The following is an 18,551-nucleotide window of genomic DNA, read 5'->3' as shown; positions in this document are numbered from 1 at the left end:
TGTGTGACGTCATCCATATTTTCTGTGACGCCAATCTTAGTTTATTTTATGACGAAATTTTAAACCTTTTAAGTTATTTCAACTGCAAATGGATCAAAATTGTATATACAGTCCCAGTACCAAACATCACGCATTACCACAGCTACAAACATAATTGTATGTTGTTTTACAATCAACTGACTTGGAATCCTATTCGATGGTTTGCAGTTCAATGTTTTGATGTCAAGCAGGACTTTGAAATTCTTGTTTTTGCAAGAATTAATGATTTCTATCACACCGGAAAATACGCTTTTTTCTTTTCCGTTTTTATCAGGAAAGTTTCTCGTTAAGTAAAAAATGCATGGCTGTTCCGTAGATTGCTCTATGTTTAAGCTCGCTGGGATCTTTGGGTACCGCGTCATGGCTTTAATGAGCCCATCGAATCGAAAGCCATCACTATCCCAGATATGCTGGGAGTCCTTGCTATCTTTTAAGGAGCAAATACACAATTTTACATTTACACTTGGATCTTTGCACTCTCTGTAAATACCATACTGCGAAAGTCTGTCGTAAGAGAGAAGTTTCATCCGTTTTGATTTGAGTTTTGGGCTGGTTGTTGATTGCACCTCAACATGGAAGATGTCTTCCTCCTGCCCAGAACCAGGACCCGCCTTCACCATAAAATCCAAAGTTGTAATTAAGTTGCTGCCAGAACTGCGCTCTCTCACGTTGCTGAAGGAAGAAACGAATAATCTGTGGCATTTTCTCTGCTCAGAGTTTTTTTTATCTTTGCTTTTTCCAGTTATAAATTGCGTATCTATCATGTTATTCAGAGAGCCAACTGCGAATTCTACTATGCCAACTTGCTTTGTGTCATTTTTAGCCGGTGTATCCCAGCCTTCACACACGCATAGATTAGGCAAGGCAAGTTCAAGATCGTCACACCGTTTATTTGCAGGAATTACTTCCAGCAACCCGCGCTCTTTAGGAAATGTCCCGCGGGCGTTTTTGGTTGCTATTGCCAACATTGTTTTGTGCAGGTCTATCATCGTCAGTAGTCGTCTCGTATTCACGCGTAACGCCTTCACCGCGTCATCGCCGAGGTAAGATTTGACTGCGGGAGGCAGTATCATGAAAAGACTTGGATGATGCATCTCGAAACGGCCTTCTAAAACAGCACTGGTATATCTTGTGTATGTATTCCCATGATCCGCCATCAAAATAGTGAGGACGTTCTCCATTCTTGCCAGTTTTCTAACAAAATCGGCCAAGTCGTGATTCAAAGTTTGTACGCGCAGTCCTTTGTAATCATGAGCCGTGTTTATTGTTGTGAATCCAATTCGAGGCCGCCGTCTTCTTTTTTTCTGCGCGCTAAAGTATTCTAGCAAATGTTCGAAGTAATAGGCGTGTTGAAACCGGCCATTAAAACATATCTGACTGTCTTCCGGTCCGTTGAATGGAGTCTTCAAGTTGTTGTCAGCGAGGATCTTGCAACTTGCGAAGGATAGGCCTACAAGAAAGCTAATTACAAAGTTGTATCATGGTTTTGTTTTCTACTGTTTTCTACCATAAGTTATCTACAGTATTTCTAACATCTCTATGCCTTCTCAATATTCAATAAGAATATGTCGATCATTTTATATTCATTGGTTCTATAACTAAAGAAGTTTCTTAGTGCCATCATGATTCTCAAAGCTAAGGGTTGTACATTAACCGAAACTTGGCTGAAGAGTGCCCCTATACAAGTGTGATTTTACTATATAACACTTTGATAAGTTGAATGGTATATAAAGAGCAGACCCCTGCATACTTTCATGATTCGAAAAAGCGCTTGTTAAATTTTTGAACATTTTACCCGGGCACTTGTTCTTATTTCTTCTATCATAAGATTAAGAAAAGACAGACGTACAATAATTTCACTCCAGGCAAAAATAATTAATTGCCGATTATAAACAAGTCGAAGGTATCAGGAGGTTTTTAGGCAGCGCATGGAGAATGAACATGTTCTAGATTGGTTGCAGGAGATCTTCAGGCAGCGCAATCTTTAGTAACTTCTAATGATGTGTGTTTTGATGTGACAATGCAGTTTGCAGGTGCTATTAGTGCCACAGCAAGTGCGACAGAGTTGAGTAGGTAATGTGGAATGCCAAGAGTTCATAATCTATCCTCCCCTATCTAATTGTTACGATGAAATATAATGCCAACCATCGGTTTGATTGTATCAAACGTACTCTAAACACGCGAGCGGCTACAGTGCCCGCCTGAAGTGTTGGAACACTCATTATGTCCTACTCAAGTCTCCCTTCTCCTCTCCTCCTATACAATGTTTGATTTTGAACAGAAAATGACCATTTGCACACTCGGTTCACCGATGTCAGAAGCTCTTCTTACCCATCGGAGTTTTGCCGGTTTGATTTTAAATAGTGTGAAGTTATGTTTTATCAGCGGCTGCCCAAGCCATTCATCTGCTTACCATGGGCTTTTTATCATCCCGACTCCTCTACTTCTTTGCAGCTTCGTTTAAACAAAATTTTTTATTTAGGAAACTCTGTCTATTGAAGATAAGTGCCTCTGACGAAGACTGCTGGTATTATATTGTTAGAAAGAGATTGCTATCAAGTACTAGGCTAACATTTCGATGCTGTTTGGCGAAAACTAGTATCAGCTGTCGATGCTAAAGTGCCTGACTTGTAATTTTGAAACTTAGATGGCTAAGGTGCAATTACAACATTATTTTGGGGGAACAGACCAACTTAGCTATTCAGGCGAAAATTGAATGTCAGTCAAAAATCGACTGAAACTGCTTGACCGTTCCAAGTACTTTTTGCAAGCATTGTAGAATTAATGGTTACTATGCATCGGCTGAGGACAAACCAAAATATCTGTCCTTTGTAAATTATTTACTCAACAAACGCTTTGTATTTGGGTATTGCGGATATTTGCTGGACCAGGTAATTCTGCGGAACGTTCTGAAAGATCCACCCGATGAAGGCAGATATAGATATTTTACTCTTGCTAGGACTCTTCAACTACGTCACATGTGTAAGGACACTGATGGGTCAAAACGGAACTCAGGTTCACATGATCATGATTATGATCAGTCAATCCAGTTCCAACTTCAGTTTCACCCCGACCGCGTTCTTGACCTTGGTTGAAATTTCACCCCGCGGTGAAATATCCATGTGTGTGTGGAAAATTTGTCAACCAAGCTGAATTTTCAACGGCAATTAAATCTTTCCAATTAAATATAAATGATGTTTCTGCTATTCTTTTTTTAACTATAAATACTGTGCATAGTATGCAGCAAAGAAGATACATGGAATTTTCAGCAGGGTTTCTGTGCAAGTATTGTGCAAGTGTGAGGTTACATAAAGTTCCAACAAGACAAGTGGAAGGAAGTATCGCTTGATTTGACAGGTTGCGTAAGTTGCGTAATGCAATTTAGGGCACCTTAGTTACGTAGATAATTGAGGGCCCCCAATCTATAGGGGCCTCCAAACAAGCTAATAACCATGTTTTGAAGCATATAACTGTGACATGCCCTACACCATTGGATGCTACTTTTTTGCAGTCCGTTAATAGGGGCCCCGTCGTAGTTTTTTCCCAAGGGGCCCCAGATGACTCTTCTCTGCCGTGGTTGGAGCCAAATAATCGATTCTTTTATTAGGTTTAGCATTTTGACTTGTTTTATCATTGTGTGATACGGCCTAGGCAAGTCAGCTCCTTTATGCGAGACATATCAATAGTCTAGTAAATGAACTGCCAAAACTTCTCGACCTGTATCGAAAAGTTTTATTATCATACGTCACCGCCCTTCCCCCGTTAATGCCGTTTGCGTTTCTGCATTCTCCGTTTCTGAAAACCGCTCATAGCAGACCCTGACTGAATAAAAACCAATAAATAGAGTAGAAAGGTAATACCTACTGCTATGAACAGTGACGTTTGTAGCTATCGGTTCAAAGAGAGTGTCTATGTCCCATTTTCCGAAAAAAGTGGGTGAACCATGCTTGATTTGCCGACAATTCAAAATCTGCCAACGAAACATTCCTGGATGTCAAAAAACTCCGCATTTTTAAAATCGAGTTTTTTAACGAGGGTTTCCTACACGATTCCTACCCCCCTTCGCTACGTCCCTGGATATGAAATGTGAAGCCTTCATACTATACCTGTATTGTCAATGCAGGCAGATTTAATTGCTTTCTTCATGCCCATCCAATCACGTGGTGCACCCAGTTCCAGCCGCATCCCCCACCAATACTTCCAACAAACATCATCCTGGTACAATGTCTCATAGCCGGCCTTTCGCAAATATCTGTAAAAAGTTTCAATGCCCACACTGCTTTTCTCCTTCTCGTTTTCTGTCAGATTTTTTGCGAAGAGTTTCCCCGTAAAGAAAGCATGGAAATTCTCTGCACTGTGGCCATGCACTGATTGAAATAGCTCGAAATCGAGAATTTCAGTATTTGTTTCCGGGTCTGCGTTGATGTCATCAAATGCTTCCAGGACAACCGGCAAAGAGCGAAAAAAATGCGCACGTGCAATCGAATCAAGTAGGACAATGTTTACATCTGGTGTTTGTCTTACTGGTTGATTGAAAATACTTTTATGAAGAAAAGGCAAAAGTATTAACTGACTCTTGGATTCTCTCTCGTCAGTTCGGATACACTCCAAGAACAAAAATTTGTTGTTATGACCAAGTGCAATTTTTGCTGAACTTTCCAATTCCTCCTCAAGCCTCGTTATGTCATCAACATAAAGGAAATCTATTTCTCCATCATCATGGCTAAAAACACCAATCTTGCATGATTTAAGCTTATCTTTTCCCGAGCAAGTGAATTTTATTTCATCTACCTCTTGAAGTTCACAGTAAATCTCAGTTTGGTTCGTCTTGCATGTTTGCAGTTTAGGGTCTATTTGGTACAACTCATGAGCTAACTTGCACGCTTCTTCGGGAGCCTTATGAGGCTTACATGCGATTTCACTTGTAATTATTTCTACTCTTTGTTTAATTCTTTGCTTTTTGCAGTACTTGTTATTATTCGCTTTACCTTTGTTGCTCAGCTGGCGAGGATTCATTTTCTTGTAACTGTCATCGATATCAGTAGCGTTTTTCTCTCTCGATTTCATGTTTTTACGTATATAGGATGGATTCATACTTGGACCTTTCTGATTCTTCTCGTGAATTCTAAGCACGGGATGTCGGTCTCCTTCCCCTTTTGCTTTCCTTCTTTCAACTTTTCTCGTCAGAAATGCGGAGCTTTGTGTCAAATTGTCTATCCTGTCAATCCAAAAAATACGTTCTTTCAAACTACTTGCATCTTCAGATATATATCCAGCCTTGTATATCTCAAGCAAAATTATGACACTGCAGACAAGAAAGAGAGTAACCACAGTTTTAATCAGCGGGAAATTTGTCCTGATGAATCGTTTCAGTCGCATTGCAAATCAATTCAACAAAACCAGTAAGCCCGTTCTAAAACTTTCGTTTATTTATTCAATTCATACAAACGAATCATAGTCGAAAAAATGCATCCACTGCCCTCCCAATCAGCATGAAAATTTCTGTAGAATTTCCAAATGCTTGGGACAAAAGATTTATGTTTGTCCAGCTGTCCTGTTTTCTGTTTAAGTTCTATAAAATCAGCTCGTTCTCAAAAGTTGAATAAATATCAAACTCTCCTTTCTCAATCTTCTTTTTCTTGCAGGTGGTGTACCCAATAATAAACAAACAGTAATCTTAGCATATTTTTGTTACCTGGCCTATCTCCAAACTTTTCTGTGATTTTACACGTCACTAAGAGAAGCTGTTAGGCTATTATTACAAAGGCTATACCAACCAGCTGAAAGGGTAATGTTTTGGAAACAGTACGGTGAGAAATGTAACGGCTCCCTCGTGAGTGTCGTCCAAGGAGATATACTATTCTGTCTTGCTTGTTATCATATTATGTTTGTTTTTACTATTAGTTATGGTCTTTAAATACAAATATTGAGAAATATCAATAAAAATAAAAATACTAAGTGGATGAGAAAGGCGAATCATTTCGGTCTCTTAGTTAAATATAATTACTACTAGTAAAACAAAAATTTTGTTAATTTTTGGAGCATGTGGCCTAGATATGGAACTTGCTTCTTGAACTTTGTAAGTCTGTAAATCTGTGTCCAAAAATAACCCAAGCTAATACCAGCAGTCATCGTATGAGCAGCTTTAAACAGCAACAATATAAGAAATGTATCTGAAAGGTATAATTGCCTCTCTCTCTCTTTTTGGATTCATTATTGCATGCCCACATACATTATTTACCCCGGTTTCTAGCAAATACGCTACTACCAATTACCACGATGACCAAATTCGACTTTTTAGTATCTGGAAAATCTGGAATATTTGTTGAAGTTTTGAAGACAGGCTTACTGACTCTTTGGGCAGGCACACATAAGACATCAAAAGCATGCTAATTGACATGGGGGGGTGTCATGTTACCCTTTAGAGCTCTTGAAATTTTTCTTGCCTCTCTGGGGCAATGTTGAGCAAGGAATTCCACATAAGAAACGGATAGGTAGAAAATCAGCTTTTTTCACTGTTTGTTTATGTTTTTCTTTCAGAAAAGACTGACTAGCCAAGTGCCCTCGTTTTGATGCAAATAAAAGAACTGGAACCAAGGAGAAGCCTGTCATATGTTCAGGTAAATACAAATCTTTTCCAATTTCGTCCTTAAACTTTTTTGCAAGATTCAATGTCGAAAATCATTTTTTACGCAAAACGGATGCAATTTGAAGCAAAGTATTTCCTTTCTCTTTTGCACTACTTTAGGCTTAAATTGAATTGACGTTGAGAAATTGTGAAAAAGCTCTTAAGAACTTTCAACAAAGTTCGAGCTGGCTGTTATTTCATTTACAGCTTAAAATGTAACAGTTTGGACCCTCAATATTTTTATAAGTTTTACAAATGTTTCATGCTATAAAGTGTTCATCAGAAGAACAGGGATGTAGTGCTAGGGGCGCCATAAGGGCTGATTCCCCTTTGTTAATGCCAAAATATAACCAATTTCTTATTTTGCTATTGTTTTTAGCAACATTATGTACAAGAGCCCCCCTTGTTATTTCGATAGCACTACACCGCTGCAAAAGGACTGAAAATTTGATTCAAAGTGAATTTGATAATGAAAAAAATATAATCTGATAGGAAAAATCCTGCTTGAAATTATCAAGAACCCAACAACAATGTTCCTCCCGAACCTCCATTTCTTGATTCGAAAATAATTGGTTGTTGTTTCAAAATAGATTGGAAAACACTTTAGTAAAACCATAGTTACCAGAGTATATCGGTTTTCGACTGGTAAGCATTTGAGAAATGAAAGAGCGGAAGCCAAGGAAAGTTGATTTTGTTATATGTGGGCCTTGCATTCTTTCACTGAATGTTACAAAAAGCCAGATGGCATTTAATTATGTTTGCATGGATTATTGTACTATTCTACACCCACTCTCCATTACAAATACCCAAATTTTTTAATGTTTCTTTAGTTCTTGCCAACGATCTGATGTAAATACGTCACTTTGTTTCAGTACAGTTAACTTGAAAGGAAAATTAAAATCGTGGATCATGCATTTTGATTGCTTTTCCTACATACAGTACTAAAGTTAATCTGTTTACTTTGCTATTGAGCAGCCGAAGGTGGTAGAGCGCCCGATTCGGAACTGTCGGAGCCCGGTTGTGGATCGAAAAGGTTAGAGCCCGGTCGCTGTTCTATCTAGCAGTCTTAGAATCCATGTACATAACAAAGAAAAAGCTGTTAGCTCCGTGTCACCACTGAAAGGGCACATATTTGGCATCCTTAACAACCATCTGTACCGGTTTCTGATTGGGCTTTCTCGACCCACAACGGCCAGTTGTCAACTGGGTATATATATTTCCTAACTAAACTTTTACGATAAATATTCTGAGTGTGTCAAACCCGAATTCTATCGGTAGGTACGTTTGTTTTTCCAAATCATAGATAGGAAAAATAGAAAAAGGACCCCAAATTGTTTTTACATTAAATTTTATTTCTGTCCAAATTTATGTCTATATTAATTCATTGCTTTGACTGGAATGAACTGTGAAAATTAAAAAGAAAATATAAATATTTACACGTATGAATTATTCATTTTCAAAAAGACTATAAAATACGATTAAAATTGTAACACAAATATTTGTATACTCCATGTAGAAAATATTTGTTTATTTTTGTTTTAAGGCTAATCTGAAGAGTGTTTGTTTAGAAAAAAAGCAGTGAGTATTAGCGGGTTGTTTTGTTGAGAAATTCAAAGTGATTTCGCTAATTGCCTTCGCCCTTAATGATTTCTCTTTTATATGACAGGGAAAACAACTTTTATGAATCATAAACTGTTCCTGAAATATTTGTTGTCTGTAGCAGAAAAATTAGCAACAAAACAGACTTATTGACAAAACAGGCGTTGTTGAGAGTCACAGGGAGAGCTGAATGACTTTCGATTTGCCACTTTGAAAAAATGCAATGGCTATGACTTTAATTAAAGGTAAGTTACTCATGGCTTAACTTATGATATTTAACAGCCATAATATCATAGTCTATTGTTGACAGGTTGACATCTTCGGCATTAACATTTCAATAATCGCAATTAAGCTCTTCCAATGTTGACCCTTTCAAAGTCTTCACGATCAATTCACAAATTCTGTTTATAACTCATCTTTTCGATAAAGAGCTTGAAACGGTGGAGCATTTTACAATCGTCTTGCTTCTCAAATTCTCGTACCCAATCTTCTTTCAAAACTAATCAATAAACTTTATCGCAGCTCCTTTTTTTCTTCATTCTTTCCGAGATCTTTCGGCATGCCAGCTACCGTATAACCCCAAATAATAGTACCCGCTAATTAACAGCACATTCACGAGTATCCGAAAGCAGCATAGTGCGTTGTTAGAGTTGCCAAAATTCAAGATTACAAAATAAGAAATGCAAATGCTCAATCTGCGGCGAGTGGACAATAATTGGACAGTAGCATTTATGAAAGAACTTGCAGCAACAGCTGGCAGAAAGCTTTTTTAAACCACTAAACATTACCAATAACGATGAATATAAGAAATTGCAGTACCCTTATCCCTCTGTTCTTAAGCTTGTTCTTTCTTTACATATATATATATAATATATATATCCTTCTCTCTTGCATCTTATGCATCTTTTCAGGTTTTGTCACCCAATTTGAATTTCACTTCAAAGCACATGGCGGTTCATTACTTGGAGAAACCAACTCGAGCCTCGTACCCAGTTTTCTAAACTCTTTGGTTTTTCCTATCTACTGTTGCCTTATAAAAAACTCGGAGCTAATACTTAAGACCCGTCCAGTGTTCTACATCGAAGCGTGATTCTGTTTACAAATATTTCTTAATATCAAGATAAAAAGATCTAGAGGAAAAGGTAAGAGACCTAAATTTATTCCAGAATAACCTGATGTATCCGCAGATTTGATCTTTTCCTATGTTTTTCGTTTACTACCATCTTTCTGTCCATCTTTCCAAAGAAATCTTAATATTCAACAACATACAAGTCACAACATACAAGTGACAACTTTTAAATTCTCATCTCATACGTCAATGGCAAGAGACAGTTTGGCTACATTTGACCTTATAAAATGAAGAGGGGAACAATTATTGTACATCGACTTTTATTTTAAAAAATGATTATCGCTTTTTCGTATATAAAAAACTGAAATCAAACTTGCTTTAAAAAATTAAAATGAACTTTTTGGCAATCTGCCTTTTTTATGCGTTTTGGGTGATTGGCAGAAGGAAAATTGAAATGTTAAGGGCGCAAAAAATACATCATGCATTGGTTTTGCAGCTTTCCTTTCTATTAGGGCCCGCAACTCTCAAGCCCCCCTACTCCTACCTAAAAGTAGTGTCATGATAAGTACAATGTTTAATTAAACTCCAATCTGCTTATAGAACACTTTCCTATGAGATATCCTTCTTGACATATAGTTCAGAGCTAGTATACTTTGAAAGACGACATCGTAACATACATGATTTGCCACATCAAAACTAGCTCAAGTAATTGATTGTAGTGAATCAGCTTTCAAAAGATCTAAAAGAAAGAAGCTTCAAATGAAGATTCCCTAAAAGTTTCTTTGTTATCGTTTTGAGCCAAATTTAGATTATTTAGTACTCAGAAAAAGACTTTCGAATAGATAGGACATGTCCCATTATCCAGAGTTTGTTACGAATCATTTATTTTTAGAGCACACGGTGAAAGATTTTCTTAGCAGCATATGGTAGCTGAAATTGGCAACCAAGGAAAACTCAATATAGAAATTAATTGTTATATAGGTTTGCTGCCTCCCTTTTTTCTTGAACATATTTTATCCATTTCCTTGCATGTTTGCTGCCTACTTTCCGTTTGCTTTTCTGAACTTTTTTTTGAAATAAATGTTTGCTCGTATTAAAGCCATTTTCAAATTTCGTATCGTCAAAAAACCTTTAACTATAATTTTGTATCTGGGGAATGTTATTTATAGCACTGGGTGCATGTAAGATCATAGTGCATGTTGTCATAAACACTTGGTGTAAAAAATAATTTGGCATTTTCTAAGCATGCTCAAGAAAGGAGCGAAAATTTCTAGTTTAGGATGAACCTACTTTTTGTACGATGCAACGTTATCCACTGCTATACTCTTTTACTGTGAGTATAAACTGCTATAACTCTTAAAATCTGTTCGTTGGTTGGTGCCCGTTCTTCTACAATTTTGAGCTAGGTAATAATTTATTTGATGTGCGTCATAATAGCACGTTTCTTAGCTGATTCCTATAGATCACGTCGATTTTGATCCATTTTCTACCCAGGTCATCAATAAAGCTTTTGCCTATGTAATCATGCAGATGTTCCATTCTACTCTTGAGCACACTCTTGAGATTCTGCCAGCATTCAAACAGGTAAATGTTAAAAAAGCAGTAAGGGTTGGTGGTATAGTATCATCCACTTAACCCAAACATCACTAGACAACTTATAGTCAACAACAATCTTTACTAGACAACAATCGAAAGCATGCATAGAAGAAAGTCACGAGATTTCACTCCAAAAGAGGGGTTTGTAGAAGCAACCATTGAAAGAAGCCATATAGCTTTCCTCGGGGCACTGTGATGACCTGGTTTGAAGCTAAAAATAGATCAACTTTCCTCAAGGATGTCTCCCTAGTATTGTCAATGTTTTGGTTTTGAAACAACAACTGTCCTTGAGCAAGAGGAATGACATAGGAATATTGTTCGAAGTTCTTTTATTTGACTGTTTTGTGTAACTCTACAGTCTCCTATATATACTCTTGAAAGTAGGTTTGGACGTTTTCAAGTGTAACCATTCTAAAACACAGAATTTGAAAAAAGATAACATTATTTCAAGACAGCATGATATCACATGTAAGATTACAGGATGAGGCTGAATCTAGCTAACCTTTTTTATTTAGCTATGCAGTATAACGAAAGAGCAAATTTTTAAAGTCGGTAGTCATCAGGCGATTCTATGTTAATGATAAAATGCTGTAGTTTGATGTCCATTGATCTTATTTTGTCTTCATCCTGGCCAGTTCTTCAAGATTTTTCTCTGCTACATCTTCATACAGTTTTTGCCTCTTTATTGTTCCACTCAGCTTCCTCAAAAGGCTTATCACTCGCTTATACTGTGCCATCTTTTCGTCTTCAGCTGCAACACGTTTTATCTCACGATTATTTTGAAATCCGGAGCACAAATTTTTGGCTTCTCTGCAGTACGTTTTGATCATTTGTTCACCCTACAAAATGAAAGAGTTATTGAAAAGGGGACTAGAATTTAATCTTCACAACTTGCTTTTATAACAAAAATCTTCAATCGTTAAAAGTTTGTTAATCGAATCAAGACCGCCGTATTTTCTGTCTTCCACTTTTAAAAAATCTTCTTCGACTTTGTAACAAGTTTCTTTTCATGTTTTTCTTTGCTTATATGATATTTTGAAAATACATTAAGTGAAGCTTGAGATGGTGCAGCCGCATTTGGCCTTATTGTAAGCTAATAAGACAGATGCTTCGCCTTTATCTGTATCTTGACCTAGCTAAGGCAATCAAGTCATCATTTGTATTCTTCGATTGTTCCTTTGTTTTAAAAATTTCAATTGAAATCTTTAAAAAGATTTCCCTTCGTTGACCTTTGAAGTTTTGCACCCTTTTCTCTATAGTTATTTTTGCCATTGAAAGAACTTTCCCATAAGCAAAAAGTCATTTCAAATTTCCCCGACAATTCTGCCGGCCTGTGATGACAACACCCCCTTCCCCCTTTCTGGCTACGCTCTACTACTTAAGATATGTAGACCAAAGCAGAATATTTTCATGTCCAGCAGCTGCATTTAAATTAAAATGAGCTAAAACTTTGCTTCGATCACTTCCGCCTACAAATTTCCTAGAAATAGAAGCCCTGATAAAGATGGCAAGTTTCATTCAAAATGAGCTTCAATTAGTAGATAAAACCCCTTCTTCCATGCAGACTAAATCTCAAATTATTGCAATGTTATGTAGCACCATTTTTTATTCACAAAATAATTTTCCTTTCTTCATATTTTTTGGGAAAAGAGGGAGCTTAAGTAGCTTTCATATGATTTTACAGATTGGACAACTAAATATAAGTTTTACTCATTGTTTGCTTGCAAAAATTGTAAGCAGGTTAATGCCTCATTTTTATCCTTAGCAAGTAACATTCTTGCTTCTTCTATGCGTTCGTACATCTTCCTTATTGTTGTGCTGATTGGAGCAGAATGCTGCCGAGAGATTCATTAAACATTCCCAATTCAATTTTTATGTAACATGTCTTTAAGCTAGCTGCTTTAGAACAAGCTAGCTGCAGAGATGTGATCTTTGGCCATATTGTTAGCGCTTATATTACAATATGATGTTTCATTTCAGTCCTCTATCTACCTTTTCCTGGGTACGTTCCCAAAAGAGGGCCAGCTATCCATCAAAATCAATCCACCCCATTTTAAAGAGCATGCGAACATTTTTGAAACCACGGAGAAGTGCTTGTCTGCTGTCATTTAAAGCCTTTTGCCTCATTTCGGCAATATTGCTCTTAGAAATGTTTCGGCAATATTTTCTCAACCAGATGGAACCGGTTTGCTTATTAACGGACTTAGAAAGAAAACTGTTTACACAGCTTGCTACATATGAAAAAGTTTTTCTTTGCAATATAAGTTTTGTTCTAATGCAACATAAGCTTTGAACAAACTTTTCTATATACGACAGCCACCAGATGTGGCAAATTTTCAATAGAATTTTATCTTGGGATACTTTGATTCTTTGAAAATATTATTTCATCATTTTCACGGAAGTGTGTCAGTGTTTTATTACAGAGCTTTTTGAGCAGGTTAGGATCACTGATGTTTATTGCGCATCGATCTCTTATTATCGAGCCATGTTCAGAAAATTACCATTCTGCTCTTATGCTAAACGCATTCCCTGCCCTTACATACATAATCTTTGCTCAGTCATTTTCCACTATCAGTCATTTTCTACTACAAATGGCAATTGTTGCCATTTCGTATCCGCGAAGACTCAAAACTCACGAAATCATTGCTCGTGAAAAGACATGGACTTCAACTTTTATATGTCAGAACACTTCATCTTTGCTCTTACATATCCTATATCACGAGATCTTATCAGTGACTTATTAATGATGCAAAAAACACCCAGAGATGCAAGCAAAACAGAGCATTAAGACCAGATACATTTCTTTGAATGAAGCTTTATGAAAATCCTATAAACAGCTATTGCTGCAACTGCAAATCATGTAACAAACGACTGACATCGACTAACGTAAGGATTGTGTAGGAAAATATTTTTACCGCATTCACAGTTTGGATGTTCTACCAAATTAGATTCCATCAATTTATGGAAGAAGACTAAAATTGAGGCATTGTTGGTAATATTCTTTCACCAACAAACTGTGTTGTTTCCAAACATGATTTAGCAGTGCTGATTTTGGATAAAATGAAATTTTCTTACATAATACATTCTAAAAACCCAACATACTGATTTTTTTTGCAAATTTTTTATATTGGCTTTGAAAAAAGTTCAAGGAATTCTGACGTTTTATGCTCTGAGGTATGTAAGGCGAAAAAACTTTTAGTCAATATATTATAAAATGTTTGTTTTTTTCAAAGCCATCTTCAAGTTCTGTACCGCTGAAAAAACTGTTCAAATTTTTTATACAAAAATCAAGCAGAGATTGATAAAAAAGAGACCTAATTATCAAAAGTTTTTAAATATGTTTACTGGTTAAAGATACCTCTGGAAGAATCTAATCTATACCTTTTGATGGTTTGGCATTATTTTTATAAGCCAATCGATGATAACTTTGCAGCAGAATGATGCCAACTCTTTCATAAAGCAAGTTTTGTCAATTCCTTATAAATTTCAAATAGTTTTTTCATGAATTTAGATCTAAATCTAGCAGTGTAATTAATTGATAATTTCAATCGAAGCCGAAGTAATTTCGTTTATGTCGTATGTTTTAAATTGCGTTTCATTCAAGTATTAACACTTAAGAGAATATATAACTTCTTCATAAGCTCTAAGGACACCTTTAAAAATATGGTACCAACAAGTAGTTCACTCAAACCAACCTCGACTTCTCTTTGATGGGTAAAGAAACATTCAACATACACTGCAAAAATTGAAATGAAAAGCAGGAGGAGATGCACATGATGTCTTGCCATTTCTAATTTGTTGATTAGCTTTCTTCTTTGCGCAGTTTATATGACAACTTGAAGTCCAGGGAAAGCCTTGTCCACTTATCTTCTGGAATAGTCGCTTGCTTCTGCAGTGAATTTAAAGACTCTTGAAAACACGTCATTTGCTGCTCAGCCAATTAAATGCGCGATACGACATTGCTTTTGTGCATCACGAGCGACATCACAAGGCCCTTTCTTTTGATAACACATATGGGCGTGAATATGAATGAGCCGTTTCGTAATTGGAAATAAAGGAAATTTTCATTAGTGTTCTTCCGTAACAGTGTATCACCTGCCCAACGCATATGCAATCGTTTTCAGCATTTCTATTGAATGTGCTTACTCCAAACAATTAATAATCTTGAAATTCTTCAAATATTATTTCAAATGAAATATATTCTTACTTCCTTTTTGTGTGTTTGATGCAAACGGCTGCCAATTATTTAGATAGGTTCTTAAAAACAGCCGCGTGCATATCCTTGATCAAATGCAGATTTATCATTGCTATATCTCTTGAGGTAATATCTCTTGACAAAGCTCATTTCACCTCAAAAATTGATTCCCCTTACTTCGCTAATGATGTCAGTCAAAAGTCATCCGAATGGTTTAGTTTTCTTTTCTGATGAAAGCAGTTTTGGTGATTATTTTTAGACACATATAAAGCAGAACAATAAAAGTTGTAGGGAAGCGCGTTAAGGTACTTGAATGAACCCAAGCATTTTTGAGTGCCCCATATCGTTCTATGCCTTGCTACAATCCCGGACAAAAGAGTTTAGACTTTTTATGAAAAACCTGGTGTTTTCTCTTTCCTTTGAAAAATTTCTTTTTCGTCGCCCCGATTCAATGTTAAATGCATGTTTTTGAACCGAAGGGGATTGAACTTCAAATCCCACATAGATGTGAGATGAAAGAGGAAATTCAATTTTACAGCAGAGGCAACATTATAAAATTGTAAAATTTGCGTTTTGCTCCAACAATTTTGCCCGGGATTTTATCTAGAATATTAATTGCAACATTTCATGATGATTTCTTATTGGGAAAATTCACTAGCTCTATACAGAAATTTATTTCTAAAAGGCCTGTTTTATTCAAAATAATTAACGCTTGCTTTGAATTTAAATGGATTTTTATAGCATCTTTATCAATCATGTGGAGATGCAAAGCACCAGTAATTTCAGCAAAATTTTGCTATCTGTAAGTCAACATTATTCGACTTCTGCACTATCTGTATAGCAATTATATTCGTCAAATCCATTCTGAATAGTTTTCCAACTTTATTTTTCTTACATAAGTACCCATTTTTAAGAGATTTCTCTGTTTTCCTTTGATAGCAGAAATGTTGTTCTGAGATCAGAAAATTGGGTCAGGCAAAAGGTCCCGTTTCATTAGAAGAGTCTTCTAAAGCCTTTAACAGTTGCAATAATGAGACTTCAAACAAACTTTTGCACAAACGTCATACCTTGTGTTCAATGAGCCTTGTACCTAGAGCCGCATGTCCACGGCCCTATTGTCTGAGCCCCGTCTTCATGGCTCCATACCCAAAGCCCTATATCCGTGGCCCCATGTTTACAAGGACATGATTAGCAGACTAGTCTCTTAGTCGCGCCTTCTTGTACTCATGCGTGATTTTGCATGTTGCTCTATCTCTACTTACTTATCACCTTTACACTGAATTTTAATTTTTCTTGTTTCTTGGATGGTAAATTTATGTAGCACTTTCTTCATTCATAGTCGTCCTTTACTATGATAAACTGATACTTTATCATGAAGAGTCACTGAATATTTGATATAAAAAGTTTATTTGTATTTGCATTCAGCTGGATACACCTTCAATGAATGAATCATCAAGAATTAAGTTTTAAAATTTTACTTTGAGCGGAACTAGTTTAAGTCAGGAAGGGATCTAGTGCAGCTTTGTCTCTCTTTACTGTTAGATAGTTTTAGCAACCAGATATATAATCATCAAGTTGGGTACTGTCAAGGGCGAAGTGATCAGTCGATACATCATGCAAAAAATTATGGATTTAATTTAAATGAAAAACAAAAGAAATCAAAGTATGGATAAAACGAGAGAATGGTTTATGCCCCCTTTTTGACAAAAACATCGTTCTCGAGTTCTTGTTACTTCCATGACACTAAGCCATTAGATTCAGTTCCGTCAAATTGAGGTCTAAATGCACTATTGCGTTTCCAGAGTGCTTCTGTTCTGTTAACAGTTTCACCTTAATACAACAGTCATGTTACAAAAATGAAATGCACTGAATGGATTGATCATCGAATCTCCTACCTCTTGTTCAAACTGCTATAGATGGGAAAGATAAAGTGCTATAATTTACCGTAATTGCTATATTATACTAGCAAATTTTGCTAGCATTTATAAGGAAAATTTTACTAGCATTCCGTTAAGTTTTGAGAAATATGCTAAAAATTATCTATGAATGAAAATGTACTCCACTTACGTGTTCTTCTCTTCCGGTGAGATCTCCGCCAGCAGTAAAAAACGACTGCACCAGAGTTGAGCATGCCAAGATTAGAAGCAAAAGGAAAATGTTGCACGGTGTTGATCCTTGGTGGCTTTTCATTGTTTGTTCTTGGTGAGGCACAGTTGGTAGGCAGATTTCGTAGTGTTGAGAGCTCAACTAACAATATCCAATGATCTGCCTTGAACACGAGTTCAGCTCTTATACAGACTTTAAAACACCTGGCTTTAATTGCGGGAAAGCAACTTCAATGCTAGGGATTTGCTGCGTGTAAAATGTATTGGGCAGTTGCGGATACAATTAAGATGCCACCCGTTACTACAAATCTTTGCTAAACCGCGGTAGGAGCAATTATAGGACCTTGATACTAGCTTTAAGGCTTGCTTAATCTTTTTTGACAATTTTGTGAACTTTGGCAGCAATGCTTGAATGAAAATCTTATGTTCAATTGCTTTTTCCCCAACAGTCCCAAACGATTGAATTTTTTTAATTAGCTTCACATACCTTTTAAATGGGAATACCTCAAATTTTGCCCCGTTTGATGATTCTGAGCCTCAAACTTTTCTTAAATCACATTTCAGAAAAGAGTTCTTATCTATTCTTGTCTTTCTTCATCAGGAAAGTCACGCTTTTCTGTTTGCTCAAAATGTAGTATAGATTGAAAGTAAAATTGTCGATGAAATTCAAGCCTGGGTGTAGCTCTTCATCAATTCTTAAACTTCACCGAATTTAAGCCTCAATATTATTTTGAAAGGTCTCATTTTCAAGAATCCAATGCAGTATATCAACTTTAATTTGCTCTATTAGCACCTGCTAATACTTCTGCAGTACATCTCTCTATACGTGTCAAATTTTCTCTAGTAAACGCCGTTCTCTGATAAACGCCCCGTTTATTAAACACGGCATCCAAATGCTGGATTTTATAACAAATGCTGCGGCGTTTATTAGAGGAAGTACGATAGGTAGGCTGCAACAAAAAATCTTGACACCTCCTACACGGCACATCTTTTACGAGCGAAGCCTTCGGTTGTACTTTCAAATATTTCCATAATAATCATCTTCAAGAATTTGCTTCATTAAATTATTGCGTCTTTCATAATTTTCAAGTTCTATTACTTCATTTAAAAAGAACATCGGTCAAATATGCTATAAATATTTTCGTGATCCCTATACTTTATAACGTATAGGTGACCCCCAGGTAAGCAATCAAAGATCGAAGAAGTAAATGATATTTCTCCTACAGACAGATTCTGTAAATTTTTGGTAGATAAAAAGTCCAATGTACCATTTGTGAACTTATATTGATAAAGTAAAGATCGCAATAATCTTTGAAACCA

At 36.3% G+C, this 18,551-nt stretch overlaps 2 protein-coding genes and 1 long non-coding RNA gene across 5 annotated transcripts; 1 reads left to right on the top strand and 2 right to left on the bottom strand.

Moving 5' to 3' along the window:
• Positions 1 to 63: 63 nt before the first annotated feature.
• On the bottom strand, positions 64 to 5,418 carry LOC148960411 (uncharacterized). The gene is made up of 2 exons (XM_089114858.1): positions 4,146 to 5,418; positions 64 to 1,489 (listed from the first exon to the last, which is right to left on the bottom strand). Exons 1-2 carry the CDS (start codon positions 5,416 to 5,418, stop codon positions 69 to 71), a joined length of 2,694 nt encoding a protein of 897 aa, XP_088970984.1. The 3' UTR covers positions 64 to 68.
• Positions 5,419 to 5,771: 353 nt separating this feature from the next.
• LOC148960410 (uncharacterized) lies at positions 5,772 to 9,028 on the top strand. Of its 2 annotated transcripts, XR_016145169.1 has the most exons (4): positions 5,772 to 5,872; positions 6,580 to 6,659; positions 7,643 to 7,874; positions 8,334 to 9,028. It is a non-coding gene; the product is annotated as an uncharacterized LOC148960410 (long non-coding RNA). The 2 variants fall into 2 exon arrangements; XR_016145168.1 differs by lacking the exon at positions 5,772 to 5,872 and having other exon boundaries at positions 5,901 to 6,659.
• Positions 9,029 to 11,372: 2,344 nt separating this feature from the next.
• Positions 11,373 to 17,398, bottom strand: LOC148960409 (uncharacterized). Of its 2 annotated transcripts, none has more exons than XM_089115947.1 (2): positions 17,194 to 17,398; positions 11,373 to 11,770 (listed from the first exon to the last, which is right to left on the bottom strand). In XM_089115947.1, exons 1-2 carry the CDS (start codon positions 17,314 to 17,316, stop codon positions 11,543 to 11,545), a joined length of 351 nt encoding a protein of 116 aa, XP_088972073.1. In that variant the 5' UTR covers positions 17,317 to 17,398; the 3' UTR covers positions 11,373 to 11,542. The 2 variants fall into 2 exon arrangements, with proteins under 2 accessions (XP_088972073.1, XP_088972074.1); XM_089115948.1 differs by lacking the exon at positions 17,194 to 17,398 and adding an exon at positions 14,627 to 14,807.
• Between the last annotated feature and the right edge of the window lie 1,153 nt (positions 17,399 to 18,551).

Source organism: Rhopilema esculentum, chromosome 4 (assembly GCF_057945365.1).
Source record: "Rhopilema esculentum isolate cy_ngs chromosome 4, ASM5794536v1, whole genome shotgun sequence".
In the NCBI taxonomy this organism is placed as follows: Eukaryota; Metazoa; Cnidaria; class Scyphozoa; order Rhizostomeae; family Rhizostomatidae; genus Rhopilema; species Rhopilema esculentum.
The sequence above is the reverse complement of the archived record's forward strand: the minus strand, read 5'-3'. Positions and strand labels throughout refer to the sequence as shown.